The 23,791-nt window shown below is 44.4% G+C and overlaps 1 protein-coding gene across 1 annotated transcript in view; it reads right to left on the bottom strand.

The window, feature by feature from the left end:
• Positions 1-23,791, bottom strand: part of FANCD2 (FA complementation group D2) — a 1,230,368-nt gene that overhangs the window by 229,059 nt on the left and 977,518 nt on the right. Inside the window, exon 44 of the mRNA XM_049766247.1 lies at positions 5,399-5,491. Within this exon, the coding sequence (XP_049622204.1) occupies positions 5,399-5,491 (93 nt within the window). The remainder of the gene's footprint in view (positions 1-5,398; positions 5,492-23,791) is intronic.

Below are 23,791 nucleotides of genomic sequence, written 5' to 3' on the forward strand. Positions count from 1 at the left end.
TCTGAGCACATAGCCAGGAGTAACCCCTGAGCGTTACCGGTGTGGCCCAAAAACCAAAAAAAAAAAAAAAAAAAAAAGAAATATACAACCAGGGCCAGAGAGATAACATGGACATAAAGCAGTTGCCTTGAATGCATTGAACCCCAGCATCCCATATGGCCCCCTGAGCCCACCAGGAGTGATTTCTGAGCCTAGAACCGGGAGTAACCCTTGAGTGCTGCAGGGTGTGACCCCAAACCCCTCACCAAAAAAAGAAAAATATGCAACCAATAAGTGGGAGGGGATGGAACCTGGGAACACTAGTGAAAGTTCACACTGAGTGATATGATCGATGCTGGAACACTGCATGTCTCAAGTTCAGCTCTGAATAACTACAAGTGCCTTAAAAATTTTTATTTTTATTATTTTGACTTCCCCAGGACCTGTCTGCAAAAGGGTACATTTCTTTGGGACCAGTGTGACTATTAAAATGAGTAAATAGGGGCTGGAGAGATAGGATGGAGGTAGGGCATTTGTCTTGCATGCAAAAGGATGGTGGTTCGAACCTCGACACCCCCCTGAGCTGTGGGAGCCATTTCTGAGTGGAGAGCTAAGAGTAATCCCTGAGCACTGCAGGGTGTGACCCAAAAAACCCCCAAAAATCAGTGCTGGGGATCAAACGTGTTCGTCACGTTTTCAATTTGGGGAATTACACATTGCCCGGCTCGGTGCTTGGGAGACTATCTGGGGTGTCAGGAATCAATCCAGGCTAGGGACATGCAAGGGGAAGGTCCTTCCAGCTGTCCTCCCTCCAGCCTGCAAGGGGTGGGGCTTTGGATGCAGTGTTAGCCAGAGAAACAGAGGTCCCCTACTGGGGCCACTAGAACTTAGACAGCTGAGGCTTTGTCCTCTAGAGGTGGGTGGGAACTTCTAGAGCAGAACCTTGGGGTCAGTGAGCCACCTCTTATCCGGCGCCCCCTTACCCACAGTTAGTTGAAATTCAGGCCTGGCATTTAATGTACAACCCTGGCCTAATTTTCCTTTCTCCCTCCTTCCTTTTCTTCCTTGCTTCCGTCCTCCTGCTTCCCTCCCTCCCTCCCTCCCCCTCCTTCCTTCCTCCCCCTCCTTCCTTTTTTCCTTCCCTCCCTCCCACTGTACTATCCACTGAGTCCTCGGACTATCAAGCACCAACCAGGGAATGTCAGAAGGTGTTTGGAATCACTATTCTGTCCTGCCAGTTTTTCTTTTTTTTGGGGGGGCACACCTGCTGATGTTCCCCCGAGCCTGGAGAGATTCTGAGTGCAGAGCCAGGAGTAACCCCTAAAACTCCTGAAAGCTGGCTGCCCAAGTACTGGAAAAATGGTTGGCTGGACTATTTTTCTTGCCCTGTTGTTCTTCCTGCCTTTCTCTTTCCTCTGGTCCTCTCTGACTGCCCCCCTCCCCACTTTCTCTTTCTCTTATCCTTTTCTCTTTTCTCTTTTCTCTTTTCTCTTTTCTCTCTCTCTCTCTCTCTCTCTCTCTCTCTCTCTCTCTCTCTCTCTCTCTCTCTCTCTCTCTCTCTCTCTCCCCCCCCCCCCCCCCGCCAAGGGGTTGGCTGTAAGACTTGTGGCTTCTCTACTTTGTCTTTTCCCTATTAAACTCGACCTCTGGAAAAACCCTTCTTTGTCAGAGTCATGCGTACCTGGCAGTGAGCTTTGGCACCAGAGCTTGGAACTGGACTGGCTGCATGCAAACCAAGTGCAGTATGTATTGTCCAGCCCCGAGTTTTGATCCCTAGTACTAATGGCCCCTTGGCACCTCCAAGAACAACACACTCCCACAACTGATGAGAAGCAGGAATAGCCCCAAAACAAAAGGGTGTGGGCCCCAAACAAAAAAAAAATTGAGAGGTATGTGTGGGGGGGGGGTGGTCCATACTTACTCCCGATGGGGTCTCGGACCATATGGCATGCCTGGGATCAAAACCAGGTCAGGCTCATGCGAGGCAAGCCCCCCCCTTTTTTTGGTTTTTGGGTCACACCCAGCAGCGCTCGGGGGTCATTCCTGGCTCTACGCTCAGAAATCGCTCCTGGCAGGCTCGGGGACCGTGTGAGATGCCGGGATTTGAACCACCAACCTTCTGCATGCAAGGCAAAGGCCTTACCTCCATGCTATTTCTCTGGCCCTAAATAGACCTTTCATAGCAGAACTTATATATGAGCACCAGTTTCTTAATTTCTTTGCATGAATCACAAATCAGTGTCATTTAAAACTAGAATAATGAGGCAATTTGGAGGGAAAAATAAAACAACAAGAAGTAGCTAGAGCTTCAAATGATTTATTTGTGAAACTAGTACAGCATTAGAAGAAAGAAAGCATGGGGCCGGGAAGGTGGCGCTAGAGGTAAGGTGTCTGCCTTACAAGCGCTAGCGTAGGACGGACCACGGTTCGATCCCCCGGCGTCCCATATGGTCTCCCCAAGCCAGGGGCGATTTCTGAGCTCATAGTCAGGAGTAACCCCTGAGCATCAAATGGGTGTGGCCCAAAAACCAAAAACCAAAAAAAAAAAAAAAAAAAGAAGAAAGAAAGCAGAATTTCAAAACTAGCAATTAGCTTACAGGTCCAAGAATGCTGACTGGTCAAGGTGCACCGACGGAAAGCCAAAATGGAATCTGAGCCAGGGTCAGTTGCATTTCACTATGACTTTAGAAACTCACTTAAATCGAAATGATACCCCACGATAAGGACAGTATAAGTCATTTCTCCTAAGAAAGGGAGAAGTACGCAGCACTTCACATGATTTAATACAAACCCTCAGTAACACCAAAATAAGATGCTTCCTTCGAAAAGGGAAGGACAGTTAGTAGCAGCGAACACAAGGACACAGGCTATGAACTCGCACTGAAAGGGACTGGGAGGACTGAGTGACAGTAAGAGAGTGTGTGAGTGAGACTGAGTGAGAGAGAGAGAGTGTCTATTAAATCAAGAGTTGTCGCTGTCATCCCTACTTGGTTTCTCTTCTCTGGTACTTTCCTCATCACCATCACCATCCCAAGGGTAGGTACTAGGAGGCCTCCATGTTGTGTTCGTGGGTGTGTGTGTTCAGTCATCGTCACTGTCATCACTACTTGGCTCGTTTTCTTCGGCACTCGCTTCATCTTCATCATCCTAAGGGATAAAAACAATCATTGGTTTTGAAAACACAGTCAGCTGTGTTTACAGCTTAACTCCTAGCCCAGTGCTCAGGAATCACTCCTGGTGGGAACCGAAGGCTAACCAGAGTTGGCTCTGTGCAAGCAAATGCCTACATGCATGTGCCACCTCTCAGGCCCAACATAAATTTTTCTTTAAAGACTCAAAGAGGGGGGCTGGAGCAGTGGCGCAAGCAGTAGGGCATTTGCCTTGCACACGTTAACAGGACAATCCCCTGGCGCCCCATATGGTCCCCCAAGCCAGGAGGGACTTTTTTTTTTTTTTTTTTTTTGATTTTTGGGTCAAACCTGGCAGCGCGCAGAGGTTACTCCTGGCTCTATGCTCAGAAATCACTCCTGGCAGGCCCAAGGGATCATATGGGATGCCGGGATTCAAACCACCATCCTTCTGCATGCAAGGCAAACGCCTTGCCTCCATGCTATTTCTCTAGGCCCCAGGAGTGATTTCTGAGCACATAGCCAGGAGTAACCCCTGAGTATCACCAGGTGAGTCCCAAAAAACCAACCTATCAATCAATAAACTACTTTAAAAAAAAAAGTTGAGCCATATAAATTTCTTTTGGAGCAAAATTACTACATAGCACACTTGGACATGCACAAGAAAGTTCTTTTGTGTTTATTTGTTTTTGTTTTTGGGTCACACTTGGCATCACTCAGGGGTTACTACTCCTGGCAGGATTAGGGGACCCTACGGGATGTCAGGATTTGAACCACCATTCTTCTGCATGCAAGGCAAATGCTCTACCTCCATGCTATCTTTCTGGCCCACCAATGTGTATTTGAAGCCACCTAGTGTTCAGAAAGAACTCTAGGAGCTGGAGCAATAGCACAGTGGGTAGAGCATTTGCTTTGCATGTCACCAACCAGGGTTGGATCCCTTGCATCCAAAATGGCCCTGAATCCGCCAGGAGTGATTTCTGAGTACAAAGCCAGGAGTAACTCCTATGTGCCACAGTGAGCACCCCTCAAAAACAAAACAAAAAGCCAACAATCAACAGAATAAGAAGCAAAAAAAAAAAAAAAAAAAAGGAAGAGAATAATCAACTAGTAGTAAGAACTTAAACCTTCTGGGGCCAGAGAGATAGCATGGAGGTAAGGTGTTTGCCTTTCATGCAGGAGGTCATAGGTTCAAATCCTGGTGTCCCATATGGTCCCCCCCCCCCCCTGCCTGCCAGGAGCAATTTCTGAGCCTGGAGCCAGGAATAACCCCTGAGCACTGCCGGGTGTGACCCAAAAAACCACAAAAAAAAAAAAAAAAAAAAAAAAAGAACTTAAACCTTCTGACAATGACTTAATGACCTCATTGGGAGATATGGTAATTTTCCTTTCATTTCTCTTTTGGTTTTCAGGTCACACCCGGCAGTGCTCAGGGGTTACTCTGGCTCTCTGCTCAGAAATCGCTCCTGGCAGGCTCAGGGGACCATATGGGCTATGGAATGCAGGGATTCGAACCACTGTCCTTCTGCATGCAAGGCAAACGCCCTACCTCCATGCTATCTCTCTGGCCCCGAGATACAGTAATTTTCTAATTTTCTTGTTACTAACTCCTTTCTTTTATTTTCCTTCTCCCCTCCCATCCTATTTTCTTTCTTTTTTTTCTTTTGGTTTTTGGGTCACACCCAGCAGCGCTCAGGGGTTCATCCTGGCTCTATGCTCAGAAATCGCCTCCCGGCAGGCTTGGGAAACCATATGGGATACCAGGATTAGAACCACTGTCCTTCTGCATGCAAGGCAAACACCCTACTGCTGTGCTATCTCTCCGACCCTATTTTCCTTCTTTATAATAATTTTGCTCACACCTAGAAACAAATATATTATGACAAACTATGACAATTAATTGATACATAGCCTTTAAATAAAGTAATTGATACTTAAAACGCATCTTTGAACTTGAGCCACTGAATAATTAACAAGGGACTAAAGAAATAATAGACAGAGTAGGGTGAGTTTGATACTCAACACCCTGAATGGGATGTTGTCCCATTGTGCCCTGTTGTCCCATCAGTCCCACCAGGTTCAATCCCCGGGTGTCCCATATGGTCCCCCAGGCCAGGAAGGATTCCTGAGCGCAGAGCCAGGAATAACCCCGTGCATCACTGGGCGTGGCCCACAAAACAAAGCAAAACAAAACAAGACAAAGCTGAAACCAAAACCAAAAAGTACAAGAGAAGTAACCAACAGAGTACAAGCAGTAACACTTCAATGTTGAAGGGCATGTTGGCAGGTACCTCTGCAGTTTTGCTCTTGGAGATTTGGGATGATGCATCCTCCTCGCTCTCCTCTGCTGTGCTCTGGGAAACTTGAGATAGAATCTCTTCACCCTAAATAAAGCAAGACAAACAGTGAGTCGCAATGACTATACCTGGGGTCTCCAGGAAGAAAAGCTTAGCTACAGGAAAGGCACTCAAAGTCCGACAGGGACATCATCCAGTGATACAGCTTCTAGAGAAGGCACAACTAGCCCTGACTCGAGGAGACTGTGGCCAATACAACATACAGCTTTATAAATGTCCATCTTTTTTGTTTGTTTTGTTTTGGGGCCACACCTGGTGAGCTCAGGTGACTATATGGGGTGCTGGGGATTGAACCTGGGCAAATGCCCTACCTGACCCATGTCATTTTTCTTTTGGTCTGGGGAGAGAGAAGGTACATCTGCTAGTGCTCAGGAATTACTGGGTTCTAAACTCAGAGAACACTACTGGTGGGTTCAGGAAAACCCTTCAGATGCAGGAGACCAAACCTGGATCAGCAAGTGCCCTACCTTCGGTACTGTCTGCTCTTCTCCCAAGTCCATCTTTATATATTCCGGTAACATACCAGGCTATATATATGGCCATATTTTTTCCGTGACACTGTTTGCTGCTTTTTTTGTTTTGTTTTGTTCTGTTTTGGGGTCCCACTCGATGGCGCTCAGGGGTTACGCATCACCTTGCGCTCTGAAGTAGCTCCTGGTAGGCTCAGGGGACCATATGGGATGTCAGGATTTGAACTACTGTCTGTCCTGTGTTGGCTGCATGCAAGTCAAACACCCTACCACTGTGCTATTGTTCTGGCTCGTTAGCTGCTTTTTAAAAAGGCTCTAAAGGGGCTGGAGTGGAGAAGTGCCTGACTTGCATGACCTGGGTTCGATTGCTGGAATATCATTTGGTCTCCTGAGCTCTACCAGGAGTGATTCCGGAGTAGTACAGAACTGGGACATCGACAGGTGTGGCAACCCAATAATACATTTTTGTTGAATGGCTTTTGGATCTTTCTAATTTTTTTTTTTTTTTTTGGTTTTTGGGTCACACCCGGCATTGCTCAGGGGTTACTCCTGGCTGTCTGCTCAGAAATAGCTCCTGGCAGGTACGGGGGACCATATGGGACACCGGGATTCGAACCAACCACCTTTGGTCCTAGATTGGATTTATCTAAACACCTTACAGAATATATACAACACACCAATTTTCAAAAGCTGTAGAGTAGGAACCAGAGAGATAATAAATTGGGTAAGGTGCTTTTTTGCACAGGGCTGATCCCATGATGGTCCTTCTACAATGCATACTCTCCAAGACACCAACAAAAGTGATTCCTGGGGCCAGAGAGATAGCATGGAGACAGGACGTTTGCCTTGCATGAAGAAGTACAGTGGTTCGAATCCCGGCATCCCCTATGGTCCCCTGAGTCTGCCAGGGGCAATTTCTCAGCATAGAACCAGGAATAACCCCTGAGCACTGCTGTGTGACCCAAAAACCAAAATAATAATAATAATAATAATAAATAATAAAATTAGGGACAAGAGAGATTACATGGAGGTAAGGCATGTGCCTTTCATGCAGAAGGACCGTGGTTCGAATCCCAGCATCCCATTTGGTCCCCCGTGCCTGCCAGGGACGACTTCTGAGTGTAGAGCCAGGAGTAATAAGAATTGGGCCCGGAGAAATAGCACAACGGTGTTTGCCTTGCAAGCAGCCGATCCAGGACCAAAGGTGGCTGGTTCAAATCCCGGTGTCCCATATGGTCCCCCGTGCCTGCCAGGAGCTATTTCTGAGCAGACAGCCAGGAATAACCCCTGAGGCACAGCCGGGTGTGGCCCAAAAAAAAACAAAAAAATAAATAAATAAATAATAATAATAATAATAATAATAATAATTTAAAAACAAGTGATTCCTGAGCACAGAGCCAAGAGTAAGCAAGCACAGAGGTTTAGTGTCCCGCCAAAAATATATATATATATATATATATTTATATATATATTTTTATATATATATATAGGATGGTACATTAATGTACTGGCATTGTTTGTAGTGATGCTATATTGAGGGATACTGTCCTTAGGATGAATGTTTGAGAAAAAAAGGTGGTAACTGCTGAGAACATACCCTGCGAGTCCTCTAGACTTCGATTTGAATTGGGAAGTCAGCAGTTGAGATGGCAAAATAAAATGCCCCAAATCCAACTTATCCCGAAGCTCAGAAATGACCTAGGGGAAAAAGAGACATTCACCTGTGTTCTGCTCATTCTCAGTGGATAGAGACAGTTCAATTTTTCAATCCAAGAACCATAGCAAGCTCCTGAAACTCACGTTAGGATTAAATGAAGATAAGATGTTGCTATAAGAACTAATAAAAATAGGTACTTTTGACAAAAGAGAGAGTGCAGGGATCAAGGTGCTTGCCTTTTAACTGGCACACTGCTTTGATCTCAATCACCAAGTGGTCTCCCAGCATTGCCAGAAGTGACTCCCAAGCACAGTGGGAAATGGCCCAAAATGAAACAAAATGAAAAGTAATGCAAGTCCAGTTGGTCATTCCTTTTAAAACTTAAATCCCAAATACTTTGGGCCGGAGCAATGGCACATTTGCCTTGCATGTGCCTGACCTTGGTTCGATTTCCAGCATCCCGTATGGTCCCCTGAGTCTGTCAGGAGAACCCGAGTGCCGCCAGGTTTGGCCCAAACCCCCCCCCCTCCCCATTTTTATTTGCAATATTTCATTAAAACAACAAATTTAACCTCTAGTTTATTTAGAATGTTAAGTCTTTTTTTTTTTTTTTTTTTTTTTTTTTTTTTTTTTTTTTTTTGGTTTTTGGGCCACACCCTGTGACGCTCAGGGGTTACTCCTGGCTATGCGCTCAGAAGTTGCTCCTGGCTTCTTGGGGGACCATATGGGACGCCGGGGGATCGAACCGCGGTCCGTCCTAGGCTAGCGCAGGCAAGGCAGGCACCTTACCTCCAGCGCCACCGCCCGGCCCCAGAATGTTAAGTCTTACTAGAAGATTTTTCATGCTCCGGGTAGCAGTTGATCAGTGCAATTAATAAGTATTAGAAACTAATTTGGGGTTCGGAGTGACAGCACAGCAGTAGGACATTTGCCTTGTAGCTGCTGACCCAGCGCAGACTCAGGTTTGATCCTCGGCATCCCAGATGGTCTCCTGAGCCTGCCAGGAGCGATTTCTGAGTGCGCAGCCAGGAGTAACCCCTGAGCGCCACTGGGTATGACCCAAAAACAAAATCAAACAGACAAACAAAAAAATAAGCCCACAACTCATTTGGTGGCCAGAGTGATAGCATAGTGGTTGGACGTTTGCCTTGCACGCTGTTGACCCTGGATGGACCCAGGTCTCCTGAGCCTGCCAGTAGTGATTTCTGAGTGCAGATTCAGCAGTAACTGCTAGGCACCGCTGATGTGGCCCAAAAACAAACAAACAAACAAACAAAAAAAAAAACCTTAATTTGGATGGTTCTTGAGCAATAGTACACAGCTAACCTGGTTTGATCTCCAACATCATTAATGGTTCCCTAAACATCACCAGGAGTGATCAGGAGTGATCCCTGAGCATTGACCCCCAAACCCCACCCCAAAACAGGCCTAACATGGAAACAAATAGCAACATGAATCCATTTACTAATAATGTACCTTGACTCTACCTCATCTCTGTTTGTTCTTTTATTCACTGCTGATTTGGAGCCAGTGATGTGGCTTAGTGGGAAGGCATTTGCCTGAATTTGATGTCCTACTCCAAGGAAGGGGAAAAGCAACTAGAACAATTGCTGAAACCTCCCAAAGCACCAATGCCATTCCCTATTTATTCTTGAGTGGGATCAGTTTCCGTTTGAAATAATACGTACCTCAAGGGCATCTGTGGGTGTTACAGACTGAAGAATAAACTTGATTATCACAGGTAAATCTTCCAGTTTTATACACGACAGCTTACTCATAACCAATTTGCGAACCCTAAGAAAAAATCACACAAAAGCCTTAAAAATCATTATATTATGGATGCATTCTAAAGTGACATAAAACCAAAAACAACTAGGTTGGGAGCGGACACTAAGTATGCCCCCCTCGGTTTTTAAAATTTAATTAAAAATATTTCTCTCATTGTTTGTTTTTGGGCCACACCTGGTGACGCTCCTGGCTTGGGGACCATATGGGACATCAGGGGATTGAACTGTAGTCTGTCCTAGGTTAGCGCGTGCAAGACAAATGCCCTACCGCTTGCCCCATTGCTCCAGCCCTTCTCTCATTGATTTATTTGAAATTTGAAAAAGAAAACTTTCATGTTTTTCCTCAATGTCATAAACTTTCAATCAGTAACATCACAGCTTCCTCAAAAATACAGCTGATAAATGGGGCTGAAAAGACAGCATAGCAGTAGGGCATTTGCCTTGCACGCAGCCAATCCAGGATGAACAGTGGTTCGATTCGCAGCATTCCATATGGTCCCCCATGCCTGCCAGGATCAATTTCTGAGAACAGGGCCAGGAGTAACCCCTGAGAGCAGGTGTGACCAAAAAAACAAACAAACAAACAAACAAAAAATGCATAACAGCTGATAAATGTGTTACTGACTTACACTTAAAAATTAAATTTTTCCACAACATAAAGCATAAAAAATTGTCATTCTTATGGGGAGCAATCTCTAATAAGCAATTCCACTAAAAAAACACTGCTTATTCCAAGTATCACCTGGTAGTCTTGCTGCTCCCAATTCCAATGGATCTGGGCAATACACTGCATTCAGCCATAGCATTAAACTTCTGGCCAAGTGTCTGAAATGGTCTTAAGTGGCTACCCAAGTATCGCCAGGAGTGGTCCCCACCCCTCAGCAGCAAGAACTATTGGGAGATCCAAAATATAATACTGTGCAAGACTGGAGAGACAGTACAGTGGGTAGGGCACTTGCCTTTCAGGCAGCTAACCTGGATTTGATTCACAGCATCAAATATAGTCCCCTAAGCATGCTAGGAGTAATTTCTTAAGGTAGAGCTAGAAATAACCCTTGAGCATTGATGGGTGGGGCCCCAAAACCAAAAAGATAAATATTGGGAAAAAAAAAAAAGAATAATTCATGAACTCAATACAGAAAGATAAAAAAAAAGATAACAATAACTTTTTCACAGTGGAGAAAACTCTAGTGGTCATCAGAGGAAAATAAGGGGTGTGGGAGGAGGAGGGTTTCTGGTGGTGCAATGACACTGAAATTTGGTGGGTCCAATAAGTCCTCTATGCATAGAACAGTATTAAGTCATAGTTTTGTGATCCTAGAGTACTGTGACCAATGAGAAAGCAATAAAAACAAAAACAAGAGGCCGGAGAGATAGCACAGAGGTAAGGCATTTGCCTCTCATGCAGAAGGTCGGTGGTTCAAATCCAGGCGTCCCATATGGTCCCTTGAGCCTGCCAGGAGCTATTTCTGAGCAGAGAGCCAGGAGTAACCCCTGAGCGCTGCTGGGTGTGACCCAAAAACCAAAAAAAATCAATTACAGTGTGACAACTGAAATGATCAAGAATATCAACTGCCATTCAACATGCTTTCAAAATGACGTGTTCATTACACACACAGGAAGGTACTCACTGGTGAAAATGCTCTGTGTTAGGAGAGCAGTGTCCTTCCTACCTTAGTCAGGAGCACTGGGTCCAGTTGGAGGCTGGAGAGAACATCCAGGATTGGAAGAGTGAGCAGAGTATTTTCTGACAGAAGGTCACTGTGAGAAAGTATATTATGGAGCAAACATGAGGCAGATCAAGACTTCGGAAAAAGGAGGCCAAGGATAAGGATAACTACAGTTTTCATTCTAGCACCCCCTGGGAAATCGTGATCTAAAAGAAAGCAAATATGTGGAACCCCAATTCATGGAAAGGCAGATGTTCTTCCGTGGAGAGGAACACAGAAACACATCTCATTTCCCGCTGAAAAACACAGCTCCCGAGGTGGAGCCGTGCTAGGACAGCACCAAGCCCAGTCAGAACTCACCTCAGTTCCTTCCCAACATCCGCATGCTGGGAATCCCCGAGGATCTCGGGCAGGCTGGTGATCAGGTCATGCTGCAGGTGTTCTGGAGCAATGTTGATCAACTGCATGATCTTGGTGGTGAGATCCTACCACAAAAGACGGGATTAGAACTGCAGCTGTTGGTTAGAAAAGATTTCCTACTTTTTGGGGCCAGAGCGGTGGCGCAGCGGTAGGGCGTTTGCCTTTCACGCAGCTGACCCAAAACGGACCTGGGTTCAATCCCCAGCATCCCATACGATTCCCAAGCCAGGAGTGATTTCTGAGTAACTCCTGAACGTCACCAGGTGTGACCCAAAAAACAAAAACAAAAACAAAAACAAAAAACAAACAAACAAAAAATATTTCCTATTTTTTTTCTTGTAAATTTGTTGGGGGGGGCAGAGCAATAGTGCAGTAGTAGGGCATATGCCTTGCATGCAGCCAACCTGGGTCGGACCAGGGTTCAATCCCCAGCATCCCATATGGACCCCGAGTCTTCCAGAAGCAAGTTCTGAGCAGAGCCAGGAGTAACCCCTCAGTGATGCCGGGTATGAATCAAAAAACAAAAAAAAATTTTGCTTTGGGGTCACACCTGATGATGTTCAGGTGTTCCTGATTCTTTTTTTTTTTGGGGGGGAGGGGGAGTTTTGGGTCACACCGGGCAGCGCTCAGGGGTTACTCCTGGCTCTACGCTCAGAAATCGAACCTGGCAGGCTCGGGGGACCATCTGGGATGCTGCGATTCGAAGCACCATCCTTCTGCATGCAAGGCAAATGCCTTATCTCCATGCTATCTCTCCGGCCTAGGCTCACAGTTTCTGTGGGCCAGACCCTGTGTTCTCCCTGGAATCCTCAGGCCTCCCTACAGTGCTTCAAACATCCAGGTACCTACACTGAGGGCAGAGCCTGAAACTGAGAGCCCAAAGCCTGGTATGGTTGCTCAGAAGCACCAGTTAGAGCTGCCCAGACCCACCTGCTGTCCAAACGGGCATGGTGCCCTGATGTAAAGACCATCTGTGTGTTGTGTGTAAGGTGTTCCTGATTCTAAACCTAGGGATCAATCCTAGTGGGTCTAGGGGACAATGTAAAATAACAGGAACCAAACGCAAGTCAGCAGCATGCAAGACAAGTGAGCGATCTGCTCAAGTTCCAAGGCTTCCTACTCTTGAACTGAGATTATCTTCTATACGATATGATGGCTACACATTGAATTTAGTTCACATATTAAATTTACCCAGGAAATAATTTAAGAGAAAAAGGAAAAGTAAGAGTGTTAAATTATGGAAGAGATGGCTATGCTATATTCTATTTCATTTAATATCTCAATTTGAAGGAATACGTCTGACAATTCCAATTTTATTTGCATTTGAGTATTGTTATCTTTTTTGGGCAAGGGGCACACTGGGTGATGCTCAGGGGTTACTCCTGGCTATACGCTTAGAAATCACTCTCGGATTGGGGGACCATATGGGATGCTGGGGGATCGAACCACAGTCCATCCTAGGCTAGTGTGGGCAAAGCAGATGCCTTACCACTTGCGCCACTGCTCCGGCCCCTGAGTATTGTTATCTCAAGCCACATGCAGCAGTGCTCAGGGTTTATTTCTTAGACTTAGTAAAATAACTTACCAGAGATCACTCCTGGTAGACTTGAGGGACTCTAGTGGGTGCTAGAGATGAAACCGAAGTCAGCCACATGCCTTACCCAATATACTGTAACTTCAGCTTTTTTGTTTGCTTTCTGGGTGACACCTGGCAGTGATGTAGGAAAATAAACCACAGCTCCAGCATGGAAAGTTTGTGTGCTAGCCCTTGACCCATGCCCCTGACCCCAACTCCTATTTTCAAAATGGAGCATATATTGGTCACAAATAGTTATAGAGGCCAGAGCAATAGCACAGTGGTAGGGTGTTTGTTTTGTACATGGCTGACCTGAGACGAACCTGGGTTCAATTACCAGCTTCCCATATGGTCCCTCGAGCCTGCCAGGAGCTCTTTCTGAGCACAGAGCGAGGAGTAACCTCTGAGCACCAATGGGTATGGCCCAAAAATCAAACAAAAAAAAAGAGAGAGAATATAAAATAAAATGCCTGCTCCAGAGGCAGGTGGGGGATTGCAGGGGTAGGAGGGAGAGGTTATCAGGGAGGGTGAGAGGTAAACTGGACATTGTGGTGGGAAATGCACACTAGTGAAGGCTGTTATACCTTGTATGATAATAATTCAATATCTGTGAAAAAAACTAAAGTACGAAGCATGGTGTTTAACTAAAAAAAATCTCAAAACTACATACATTTATAAAAAGAAAACCGGATGTCAAAATCAAGTCATCAGAGTGGAAGGAGATGGGAGAGTGGGACGGGCAGCAGAGAGCCAATAAGGCCTGTGCTAGCCAATAGCACAGTGGATAGGGCGTTTGTCTTGCATGCGCTGACCCAGGTTCGAGCACCGGCATCCCATATGGTCACCCGAGCACCACCAGGAGTGACCCCTGAATGCAGGCATGGGAATTAACACTGCTGGGTGTTGCTCAAGAAAGCCAAAACAAACCAAAAAAAGTGAAAATAAATGGATAAAAAAATGTAGAAAAACCTACCTTGCCATCCACAACTCGATCAAGCCATTTTAGCTGACTGATGATGAGTTGAGGCATGCTGATTCCATCACTGCTGTTGCTGAAACAGGAGGACAAGAATCTCAGTCCTCTGTCTCACATCACAAGCATTCCTCTGCACTGAGCACTTCTGTCCCTCAATTCACATTTCCAGAATGCTTATTACTAGGTACTACAAACTATGTTACATGCAGGCAGCACAAATACCCTATGCTATGTTCATATTGAGAAGATGACATACTAATCTCTTAGTGGTGAATAGGAGGGCTTAGAAAGAGATATGGTCTTTTTTTTTGGTTTGGTTTGTTTTTGGTTTTGTTTTTGGCTCAGGGTTTACTGCTGGCTGAGCTCAGGATCATTCCTGGGGGGTCTCAGGGGAGTTTACATGGTGCTTCGGATCAAAGCCAGGTTGGCTGAGTACAAGACAAGTGTGTTATCCACTATACTAGAAAGTAATATGAATAATATAATTAAACTACAAAAATGAATAAGGGGCCAGAGCAATAGCACAAGTAGTAGAGTGTTTGCCTTGCATGCGGCCAGTCCAGGACAGACCTGAGACAGACCTGAAGATCCCCGGCATCCCATATAGTACCCGAGTCTGCCAGGGGTCATTTCTGAGCGGAGACCAGGAGTAACCTCTGAGCACCGCTGGGTGTGGCCAATAAAAAATAAAAATAAAACAAAACAAAAACAAAAATGAGTAGTCCAATGTAACTGAGGCATTGTGATTTACAAAGCTATTGATGATTTTCAAATATACAATATTCCAACACCAGTCCCTACACCAGTATCTTCTTCTGTCCATCAGTGTGCCCAGTTTCTCTCCCATCCCCCCAATCCTGCATCTATGGTAGGACCCTATTTTTTTAGCCACCATATCACTAGTATAGTTTCATGAATAACTGTACCACTTTCCGCCTCCTGAGTGGACATTTTCCTCCGACATTGTCCGAGTCCCCTTCCCCCCAGTTATTTTCACTTCTTACTGAAGACCAGCTATCATGTGAAAGATAAGCATTTTAAGATTAAAAACACACACACAAAACTCTGACAACCATTGTTACAGCAATTCTTTGGGGCTGAGGGTGCCAGGGCAACTGCCAGGAGACCATCTGGTGCTGGGAACTGAACCTGGGCCTCCCACAGAGCATGTGCTCCAGTCCCCCACTCCTACATGTAAAAAAAAAGTAGCACACACTACAAAAGATTAAGAAACAGAAGCCTAGGCTACTGTACATGCTTTGCAAGTGAAAGGCCTGGGCTTGATAGCTAGCGCATCACACTCCTAGCTAGCACAGCTAGGATGATCCCTGAGCAAAATTAAGCATGACTGGATCAAAAAAGCAAAATAAATAAAACTGGAAAATCAATTAACAGGATGAAGCAATAACACAATGAGTAAGGCCCTTGCCTTGCATGCAGCCAACAGGGTTTGATTCCCAAAATCACATATGGTTCTACGGAGTCCTCCAGAAAGTGATCACTGAGTGCAGAGCCAGGAGTAAGCCCTGAGCACCACCACTAGGTGTCGCCCTTCCCCCCCAAAACAAAAATAAATAAAATAGTAACAAAAAACAATGATATCGAATAAAGTTGAATCAAATCAACTGATCAACTCTTTGGAGAAAATTACTATTATGCGTTTCGAGTATTTTTAAGTATATTGTCTGGAGAGAGAATACAGTAGGTAGGTGCTTGCCTTGCTTGTGGCCAACCTGGGTTCAATCCCCAGCACACCATTATAGTCCCCCAAGTACTGCCAGGAGTGATCCCGGAGCATAAAGTCAGAATAATCTCTGAGCACTGGAAGTAGACCAAAAACAAACAAAAACCAAAAAAGAAACAAAAGAATATAATCATAGTAACAGACAGAATTTCAAAGAAAGACAAAACAGTACTTCAGTCACTTAACAATCTTGCATTGTTCTCTACAGAAAAATGTTTCAGAGGAGATTTTCAGAGAGAGAGAAATCAAGGACAGCAGGGGACTGAGTAGTTGAGTGACTAAACTTACCTTTCAAAAAAGAATTCTGGCAACTTTTCAAACAAGGTTTTGACAATGGCGGGCTGAAAAAAAGAAGATATGGCAATTAGGTGAAGGATTTGAAACACACAGCAGAAAAGTATAACTAATCATAATTATCTCAAACAATAAGAGGTCTTTTAATGAAAAACTACTATGACTGAAAAGAAAGCTACCTAAGAGACTGGAAGAGAGGAAAGATAGGTCAAAGCATTTGCCTTGCATCTATCCAACCCTAATTGAATCCCTGGCACTGTGACCCCCTGGTGTGCTGCCCAATAAAAAGAAGAGATTATCAACAGTTATAAAGTTTAGTCCTACTACCCCCAGTATGGGAAGGCAGACGTTCCAAACCCAATAGTACTACTGAGGGGGAGTGCTTTCTCCCAGGGGTGGTGAGGATACCATATGGTGCCTTGGATTTGACCAAAACTGATCCCAGACAAGGCAATTACCCTAGTCTCTCAGTTATCTCTACAGCCTCAGAGGAGATTTCGTTCATTTAATTTTAATTTTTATTAAAATATTAAAAAACCTAAACATAAATATATGTTTTATTGACATGAAAATGTTAAATACTGAATAGAAGTCAAAATAACCACTATAGTTTTTCATTCTGTCCTGTTTTTCATTTTACTGGCAGTATTTACCTATTTCTATTTATTTATCTATTTTTGGTTTTGGGGCCACACCCGGTGATGCTCAGGGTTTTCTACTCCTGGCTATGCGCTCAGAAATTGTTCCCAGCTTGGGGTACCACATGCCCAGGCAAGGAAGATGCCTTACTGCTTGCGCCACTGCTCTGGCCCCTATTTTTATTTATTTTAACCATTTTCTAAAATTGAATGACCATGACATACATAGTTACACAGTTACAAAGTTGTTCATGATTGCGTTTGAGACGCACAATGTTCCGATACCCATTCATCCGTTCACTAGTACACCATGTTCCAGTTTCCCTTCCCCTCCCCACAGCTGGCCTCCAAAGCAGACATTTTCCTTCTCTTTGAAGAGATTTCTTTTCAAAGGAACAAGATGGCTCCATGATTTAAGCTAAAAAAAAAAAAGTCCTACCTAGAACTTTGAAAAGAGGGACCAGAGAGAGAGAGAGAGTACAGGGGTTAAGGTACTTGCTTAGTATGAAGCCAATACAGTTTTGGTCCCTGGCATCATATATTAGTCTCTCAGAAACACAAGGAGTAATACTAGGAGTAAAGGGCCATGAGTAAGCCCTAAGCACCCACAGGTATGGCCAAGGAAAAAAATTTTTTTTTTAGAAAAAGAATTTATGCAGAAAATAAAAGAGGAAAATATGTTGAAGCAGGAAAGAAAAGAAATTGGGGGTGGGGTGATAGCCCATTGACACTCAGGGGTTACTCCTGGCTCTGTGCTCAGAAATTACTCCTGACAGGCTCAGGGGACCATATGGGATGCCAGGGATAGAGCCTGAGTTAGGTGTATGCAAGGCAAATGCCCTACCTGCAGTGCTATCATTCACGGGCCAAGGAATGAAATTTTTCATTTCTCTAATTTGAAAAGGTCTGGAAACATGTCAGTGAGTGTATTTCCTACTTAGCAACTGGAAAAGCAGACGAGAGAGCAAAAATCAAGTAAAAAGCTGAAGAGATACTACAGGGGGATTGCCTACCTTGCAAGCAACTGACCCCAACTCAATCCCTGGCATTGCACATGGTCCCCTTAGCACCCCTAGGGTGGTGCCTGAGCACAGCTATGCATGAACCCAAAAAGCTAAAGTCCATTTTTTTTTAAAACTATGGATTGATTGGGGCCGGAGAGATAGCATGGAGGTAAGGCGTTTGCCTTTCATGCAGAAGGTCATCGGTTCGAATCCCGGCGTCCCATATGGTCCCCCGTGCATGCCAGGAGCAATTTCTGAGCATGGAGCCAGGAGTAACCCCTGAGCACTGCCGGGTGTGACCCAAAAACCACAAAAAAAAAAAAAAAAAAAAAAAAAAAAAAAAACTATGGATTGATAACAATGGACCACAGCAGAGAAATGCAAGGGCATTCTGAGCAGCCAGGATACAGGCTTGACAAAACAGGCCTCAAAGGCTGAAATCATCAGCTCAAGTGCAGAGGTGCAAAGATATTGCCCTCCCACATGCATTTTAAAAACAGGATTGTGGTCAACTTGAGGCAAATACAAACTCTTCCAATAACCCAAAGCAACTCCATACTCCACTGACTTAATCCTGGGCACGGTCCCCAGTCATATTCGTTAAACATTCCTAGAAAAGTGACTGACAGCCTTACCTGTAATATCTCAATCCCCAGAAGCAATTTAATGAGGCTCTTACAGAAAGAATTATCCGTGCTGTGTTAAAAAAAAGATTTTTCCTTGTTTTAATATCATTCTTTCTCGATAAAATTGGTTAATTGTATAATGTATGCTATCAGAGTCTCACACCAGTGGGATATGTGATTTATCTACCACATCTTCAGCCTTCACATATATCTTTAAAGACAAATAATCCTAGTAGCTAATGAAAACAAAACTAAGACAGCTCTTGAGGAAAAGAGCCAAAATCTTATCAATAAAGGTAAAACACATTGTAGCAAATAATCTGAATCTAAGCCTCCTAACCATAACTTAATAATTAATTTTTGGGTTTTTTAATCTCCTTTTATCTTTAATATTTTTAAATACTTTATTTATTTATTTATTTATTTATTTATTTATTTATTTATTTATTTATTTATTGGTTTCTGGGCCACAACCTGCAGCGCTCCAGAGTCACTTATGGCTCTGCATTCAGAAATCACCCCTGGTAGGCTGGGGGACCCCATGGGATGCCAGGAATCTAACTGGATTCCTTCCAGGTCGGCCACATGCAAGACAAACACCCTACCGCTGTGCTATCTCTCTGGCCCCACATAACTTCATAATTTAAAGATTAAAGATCCTGCAAAATAGGGATGATCTAACTTGCCTGGAGCCTAGAGTTGGTCTTATGCCAGGAAACTTCAGAGGTAGGGTCTCTGTATTTAGGCCAAGGTTATTCCTTTCCATGCCCCTCATATTTTGGTGGGCCTATGCAAACAACAAATGCCACTCGAACACCATTTTTACTGTGCTCCTTTGACTCTAATCCTTAAAACTCCCCACTTAAAATTTGAGGTTAGGGCCCGGAGAGATGGCACAGCGGTGTTTGCCTTGCAAGCAGCTGATCCAGGACCAAAGGTGGCTGGTACGAATCCCGGTGTCCCATATGGTCCCCTGTGCCTGCCAGGAGCTATTTCTGAGCAGACGGCCAGGAGTAACCCCTGAGCACCACTGGGTGTGGCCCAAAAACCAAAAACAAAAAAAAAGAAATTGAGGTTAACTTAAGCTACTATGCATGTACGTGGAAATGTAAAAAATACTATACCTCTAATGTTTAAGGAGTTACCTAAGTTTTATGGCTTTAAATTGCCTTTGTATGCTGTTAAGAAATATTATAATGTGTTACAATCTGGGGACTTGAGGGACAAAGTAATTGTGCATAGATTCCTTTTTTTTTATCTTAATGTTCTTTGGCTGAAAGTTCAAAGTTAAGATATCAGCAAGGAGGGCCCGGAGAGATAGCACAGCGGTGTTTGCCTTGCAAGCAGCCGATCCAGAACCAAAGGTGGTTGGTTCGAATCCCCGTGTCCCATATGGTCCCCCGTGCCTGCCAGGAGCTATTTCTGAACAGACAGCCAGGAGTAGCCCCTGAGCAACGCAGGGTGTGGCCCAAAAACCAAAAAAAAAAAAAAAAAGATATCAGCAAGGAGACTTCTTCTAAGAATTATGTTATGGGTGATTGTCCTTCCACTGTAACTTGACCTTGTCCTCTTTCTATGCATCTTTGTTCTCATAATTAAAAATAAAAGATCCTGCAAAATAGAAGCTGGAGAGATAGCACAACAGGCATGGAGTTTGCCTTGCATGCTGACCTGAGTTTGGTTTCCCATATGGTCCTGTAGCATCATCAGGAGAAACTCCTGCTGGTGCAGAGCCTGGAGTTAACCCCAGAGTATGGCACGTGTGGCTGAAGCCCTCTTTCCCCACAAAAATGATCCTACACAATAGAAAGCTACTAATAAAGTGAAACTCTCAAAAGATTGAATATGCCCCCATCCCTGGCAGTTAGTGTCTGATAATATGAAATGACACAAAGACCACTTTCTCAGCATACCTGCTTCCCTCTTCCTACAACCGTTCACAAGGCAAGAGACAGTTCCTGAAAACTTCTCGGTCCTCAATATAAGACTCCAGGCCACAGACAAATTCTTCTATTATCTTGATGATGTTAAAAAAAAAAAAAGACAGGACAAGATTTCTAGTTTAGAATTTGCAATGAAATAGCTACAATCATTCAAGCCCACCCAACTTTCAGTTAAATTCCCAATTCCAGAGTAATGCAAGCAAAAGATAAGAGTACCAGGGAAAAAATACATACTTTGGGGTAAGAAGGATGTTTCTTCAGAGTTTGAAAAAGCTTCTTTTGAAAAACAATCTGATCCACAGCTGTGAGGAAGGAGAAAAGTTGTTCACTGGAGTCTTTAACATCTTCTACTATTTCCATTCCCAAGTGTGCTGTCTGGTAAAGCCAATAAAAGATATTGCTGACCAGAATCAGTTAAAATTTTAAATCTTACCAAAAAAAAAAAAAAAAAAGGGCCGGGCGGTGGCGCTGGAGGTAAGGTGCCTGCCTTACCTGCGCTAGCCTAGGAGACGGACCGCGGTTCAATCCCCCGGCGTCCCATATGGTCCCCCAAGCCAGGAGCGACTTCTGAGCGCATAGCCAGGAGTAACCCCTGAGCGTCACCGGGTGTGGCCCAAAAAACCAAAAAAAAAAAAAAATTTTAAATCTTGGGCTGGAGACATAGCAGGGAGGTAAAGTGTTTGCCTTGCATGCAGAAGGTCAGTGGTTCGAATCCCAATATCCGATATGGTCCTCCAAGCCTGCCAGGAGTGATTTCTGAGCATAGAGCTAGCAGTAATCCCTGAGCGCTGCCAGGTGTAACCCAAATCCCCCCCTCCAAAAAAAATTATACCCACAGTAAAACAGAGTTTTTATACTGGATGGCTACTAAGTATTGAAAGGAAAAAAAAAACACACACACACAAAAACATGCTGGGGCAGGAGATGAGGTAAAGGTAAGGATAAGGCGTTTGATTGCCTTCACTATGCCTGGCCCTGCTTTTAATTTCAGGTACCACATATGGCCCCGAGAACACTGGTCAGGAATGATTCCTCAGCAGAGTCAGTGTACCACTGACTGTGACCCCAAATTAAATTAAAAATAAAGACTGCAAAAAAATAAAAATAAAAAAAAATAAAAGACTGCAGAGGCTGAGCAGTGGCACAGCAGTAGGTAGGGCATCTGCCTTGCACGAACTAACCTAGGACTGACTGCAGTTCCATCCCCCAGCGTCCCTTATGGTCGCGTCACTGGTTGTGGCCCAAAAACCCAAAAATAATAATAATAATAATAAAGACTGCCATAACTTGAGCAGAAATGACTAATCTACAGCATAAAAATAGGACCTTCCTTACATGGCTTTATGACTGTTCCTTTGAAATTATTCTGACCCGGGTGTAAATTACTCCCAAATACAAAATAAAAAATGCCATAACTAATTTATCAGAGAAAATATTCAGATTGCAATATATTACCAAGTTGATTCTGATTCTCTCCTGTATTAAGAGTTAATCCTGAAGTCTTAAGAAGAGTGACAAAGACACTGTCATTTTGTTCATCTTCCTTTTGAGCACGAAGTTTCCCTGTGGTTTTGGAAAATGGTTTCTTCGTGGCTTCAAAAACAGACATTTTTTTAAGAACGTGATAAATAGGAGCCAACGTGAAAGTAAAGCAAGTAGGGTGCTTGCCTTGCATGAGCCAACCAGGATTCGATCTTTAGCATCCCATATGGTCCCTAGCAGCACCAGGAATAATTTCTGAGTGCAAAGTCAAGAGTAACCCCTGGGGCCGGCGAGGTGGCGCTAGAGGTAAGGTGTCTGCCTTGTAAGCGCTAGCCAAGGAAGGACTGCAGTTCGATCCCCCGGCGTCCCCTAGGGTCCCCCCAAGCCAGGGGCAATTTCTGAGTGCGTAGCCAGGAGTAATCCCTGAGCATCAAATGGGTGTGGCCCGAAAAACAAAAACAAAAAATAAATAAATAGGGCCTGGAGAGATAGCACAGCGGTGTTTGCCTTGCAAGCAGCCGATCCAGGACCAAAGGTGGTTGGTTCGAATCCCGGTGTCCCATAGGGTCCCCCATGCCTGCCAGGAGCTATTTCTGAGCAGACAGTCAGGAGTAACCTCTGAGCACAGCCGGGTGTGGCCCAAAAACCAAAAAAAAAAAATTAATAATAAATAAATAAATAAATAAAAAGTAACCCCTGACCATATGCTTGCTTTGGCCGCATATATACTAAAGAAAACCCCTGAGCACCCCCAGGTGTGGCCCCAGAACAAAAACAATAACAATAAAATGTGACAATCAGTGACAACTGAAATTATAAAAAAATTATACTGGAATTGATGCTGTAATAAAATATCTCAACATGATGAGCTACTGGGCTTCCAAATCTAGTAATCCACACAGATATTTTCACCTATTTTTTGTTGTTTTGGGGGCCACACCTTATGGTGCTCAGGGGACCATATGGGATGTCAAAGATCAAACCCAGACCAGCAGCATACAAGGCAAGCAGCCTACCGATTACACTCTCTACCCAACTTTTATATTTTTCATTTGAAGAATTCAAAATGTGCCTTTTCCGGGTCACAGAGATGACTCAAAGAGTTTTAGTGCATACTTTCAACCCCTGTCTGTCTGTCTGTCTGTCTCTGTTTGTCTCTGTCTCTGTCTCACTCGCTCTCTCTTCACAACGCGCCTCCAGCCAGGCAGCCAGCTGCCGATGGTACTCGATGGCCATCTAGCGGCCGCTTTGATATGGCGCACTGGCCGGAGCTCTGAGCTGATGGTGAAGTAACTGTGATTCAAGTCATTTGGTTCTTGGAAGGTCTCACCTGAGCTGGAAGAGCTCCCGTTCGAGATTATTTAACGAGAAAGCCTGTTTGAGTGCCTACAGGCGTGACGTTCCAAACTTCTTCCCTCCCTTGCTTACATGGTATTTGTAAGGGTATAATGACAAACTATCCAATGGACATATCCAATTGACTACTTCCTTGAACATCCAAGTCCTTTTCTCCCTTGTTTGTATTTGTTTGTTGGGGGGGGATCACTCACTCTAATATTTCTGGCTCTAACTCAGGAATCCATGCTGGTAAAGTTCTCATTATCCTAATTTTTAGGATAATAGGATATAGATCTTATAATAGGATCATATATTTAGCATATTATATATGATCTATATCTTCGGCTATGCACTGTCACAAAGCAGGAGATCCAGTCTCTCTCTCTCCTCTCTCTCTCCCCCTCTCCCTCTCTCTCTCTGTTTCTTTCCTCTTTTTTTCCTTTTTCTTTTTTTTTTTATTTTTTATTTTTCTCTCCCCTCTCTCTCTCTCCTCTCTCTTTCCCTTCTCTCTCTCCCCTCTCTCTCTCCTCTCTCCTCTCTCTCTCTTCTCTCTCCTCTCTCTCCCCTCTCTCTCTTTCCTCTCTCTCTCTCTCTCTCTCACCCCCCACCCCCGAGCTCCGCGGCTGGCTAGCTCCACTCGGCCCGGAGCCGGCTTGGTGTGGTGCAGGGGGGGGGCGCCCGCCCGCTCACTCCCCCCACTCA

This window comes from Suncus etruscus, chromosome 20, assembly GCF_024139225.1.
Source record: "Suncus etruscus isolate mSunEtr1 chromosome 20, mSunEtr1.pri.cur, whole genome shotgun sequence".
In the NCBI taxonomy this organism is placed as follows: domain Eukaryota; kingdom Metazoa; phylum Chordata; class Mammalia; order Eulipotyphla; family Soricidae; genus Suncus; species Suncus etruscus.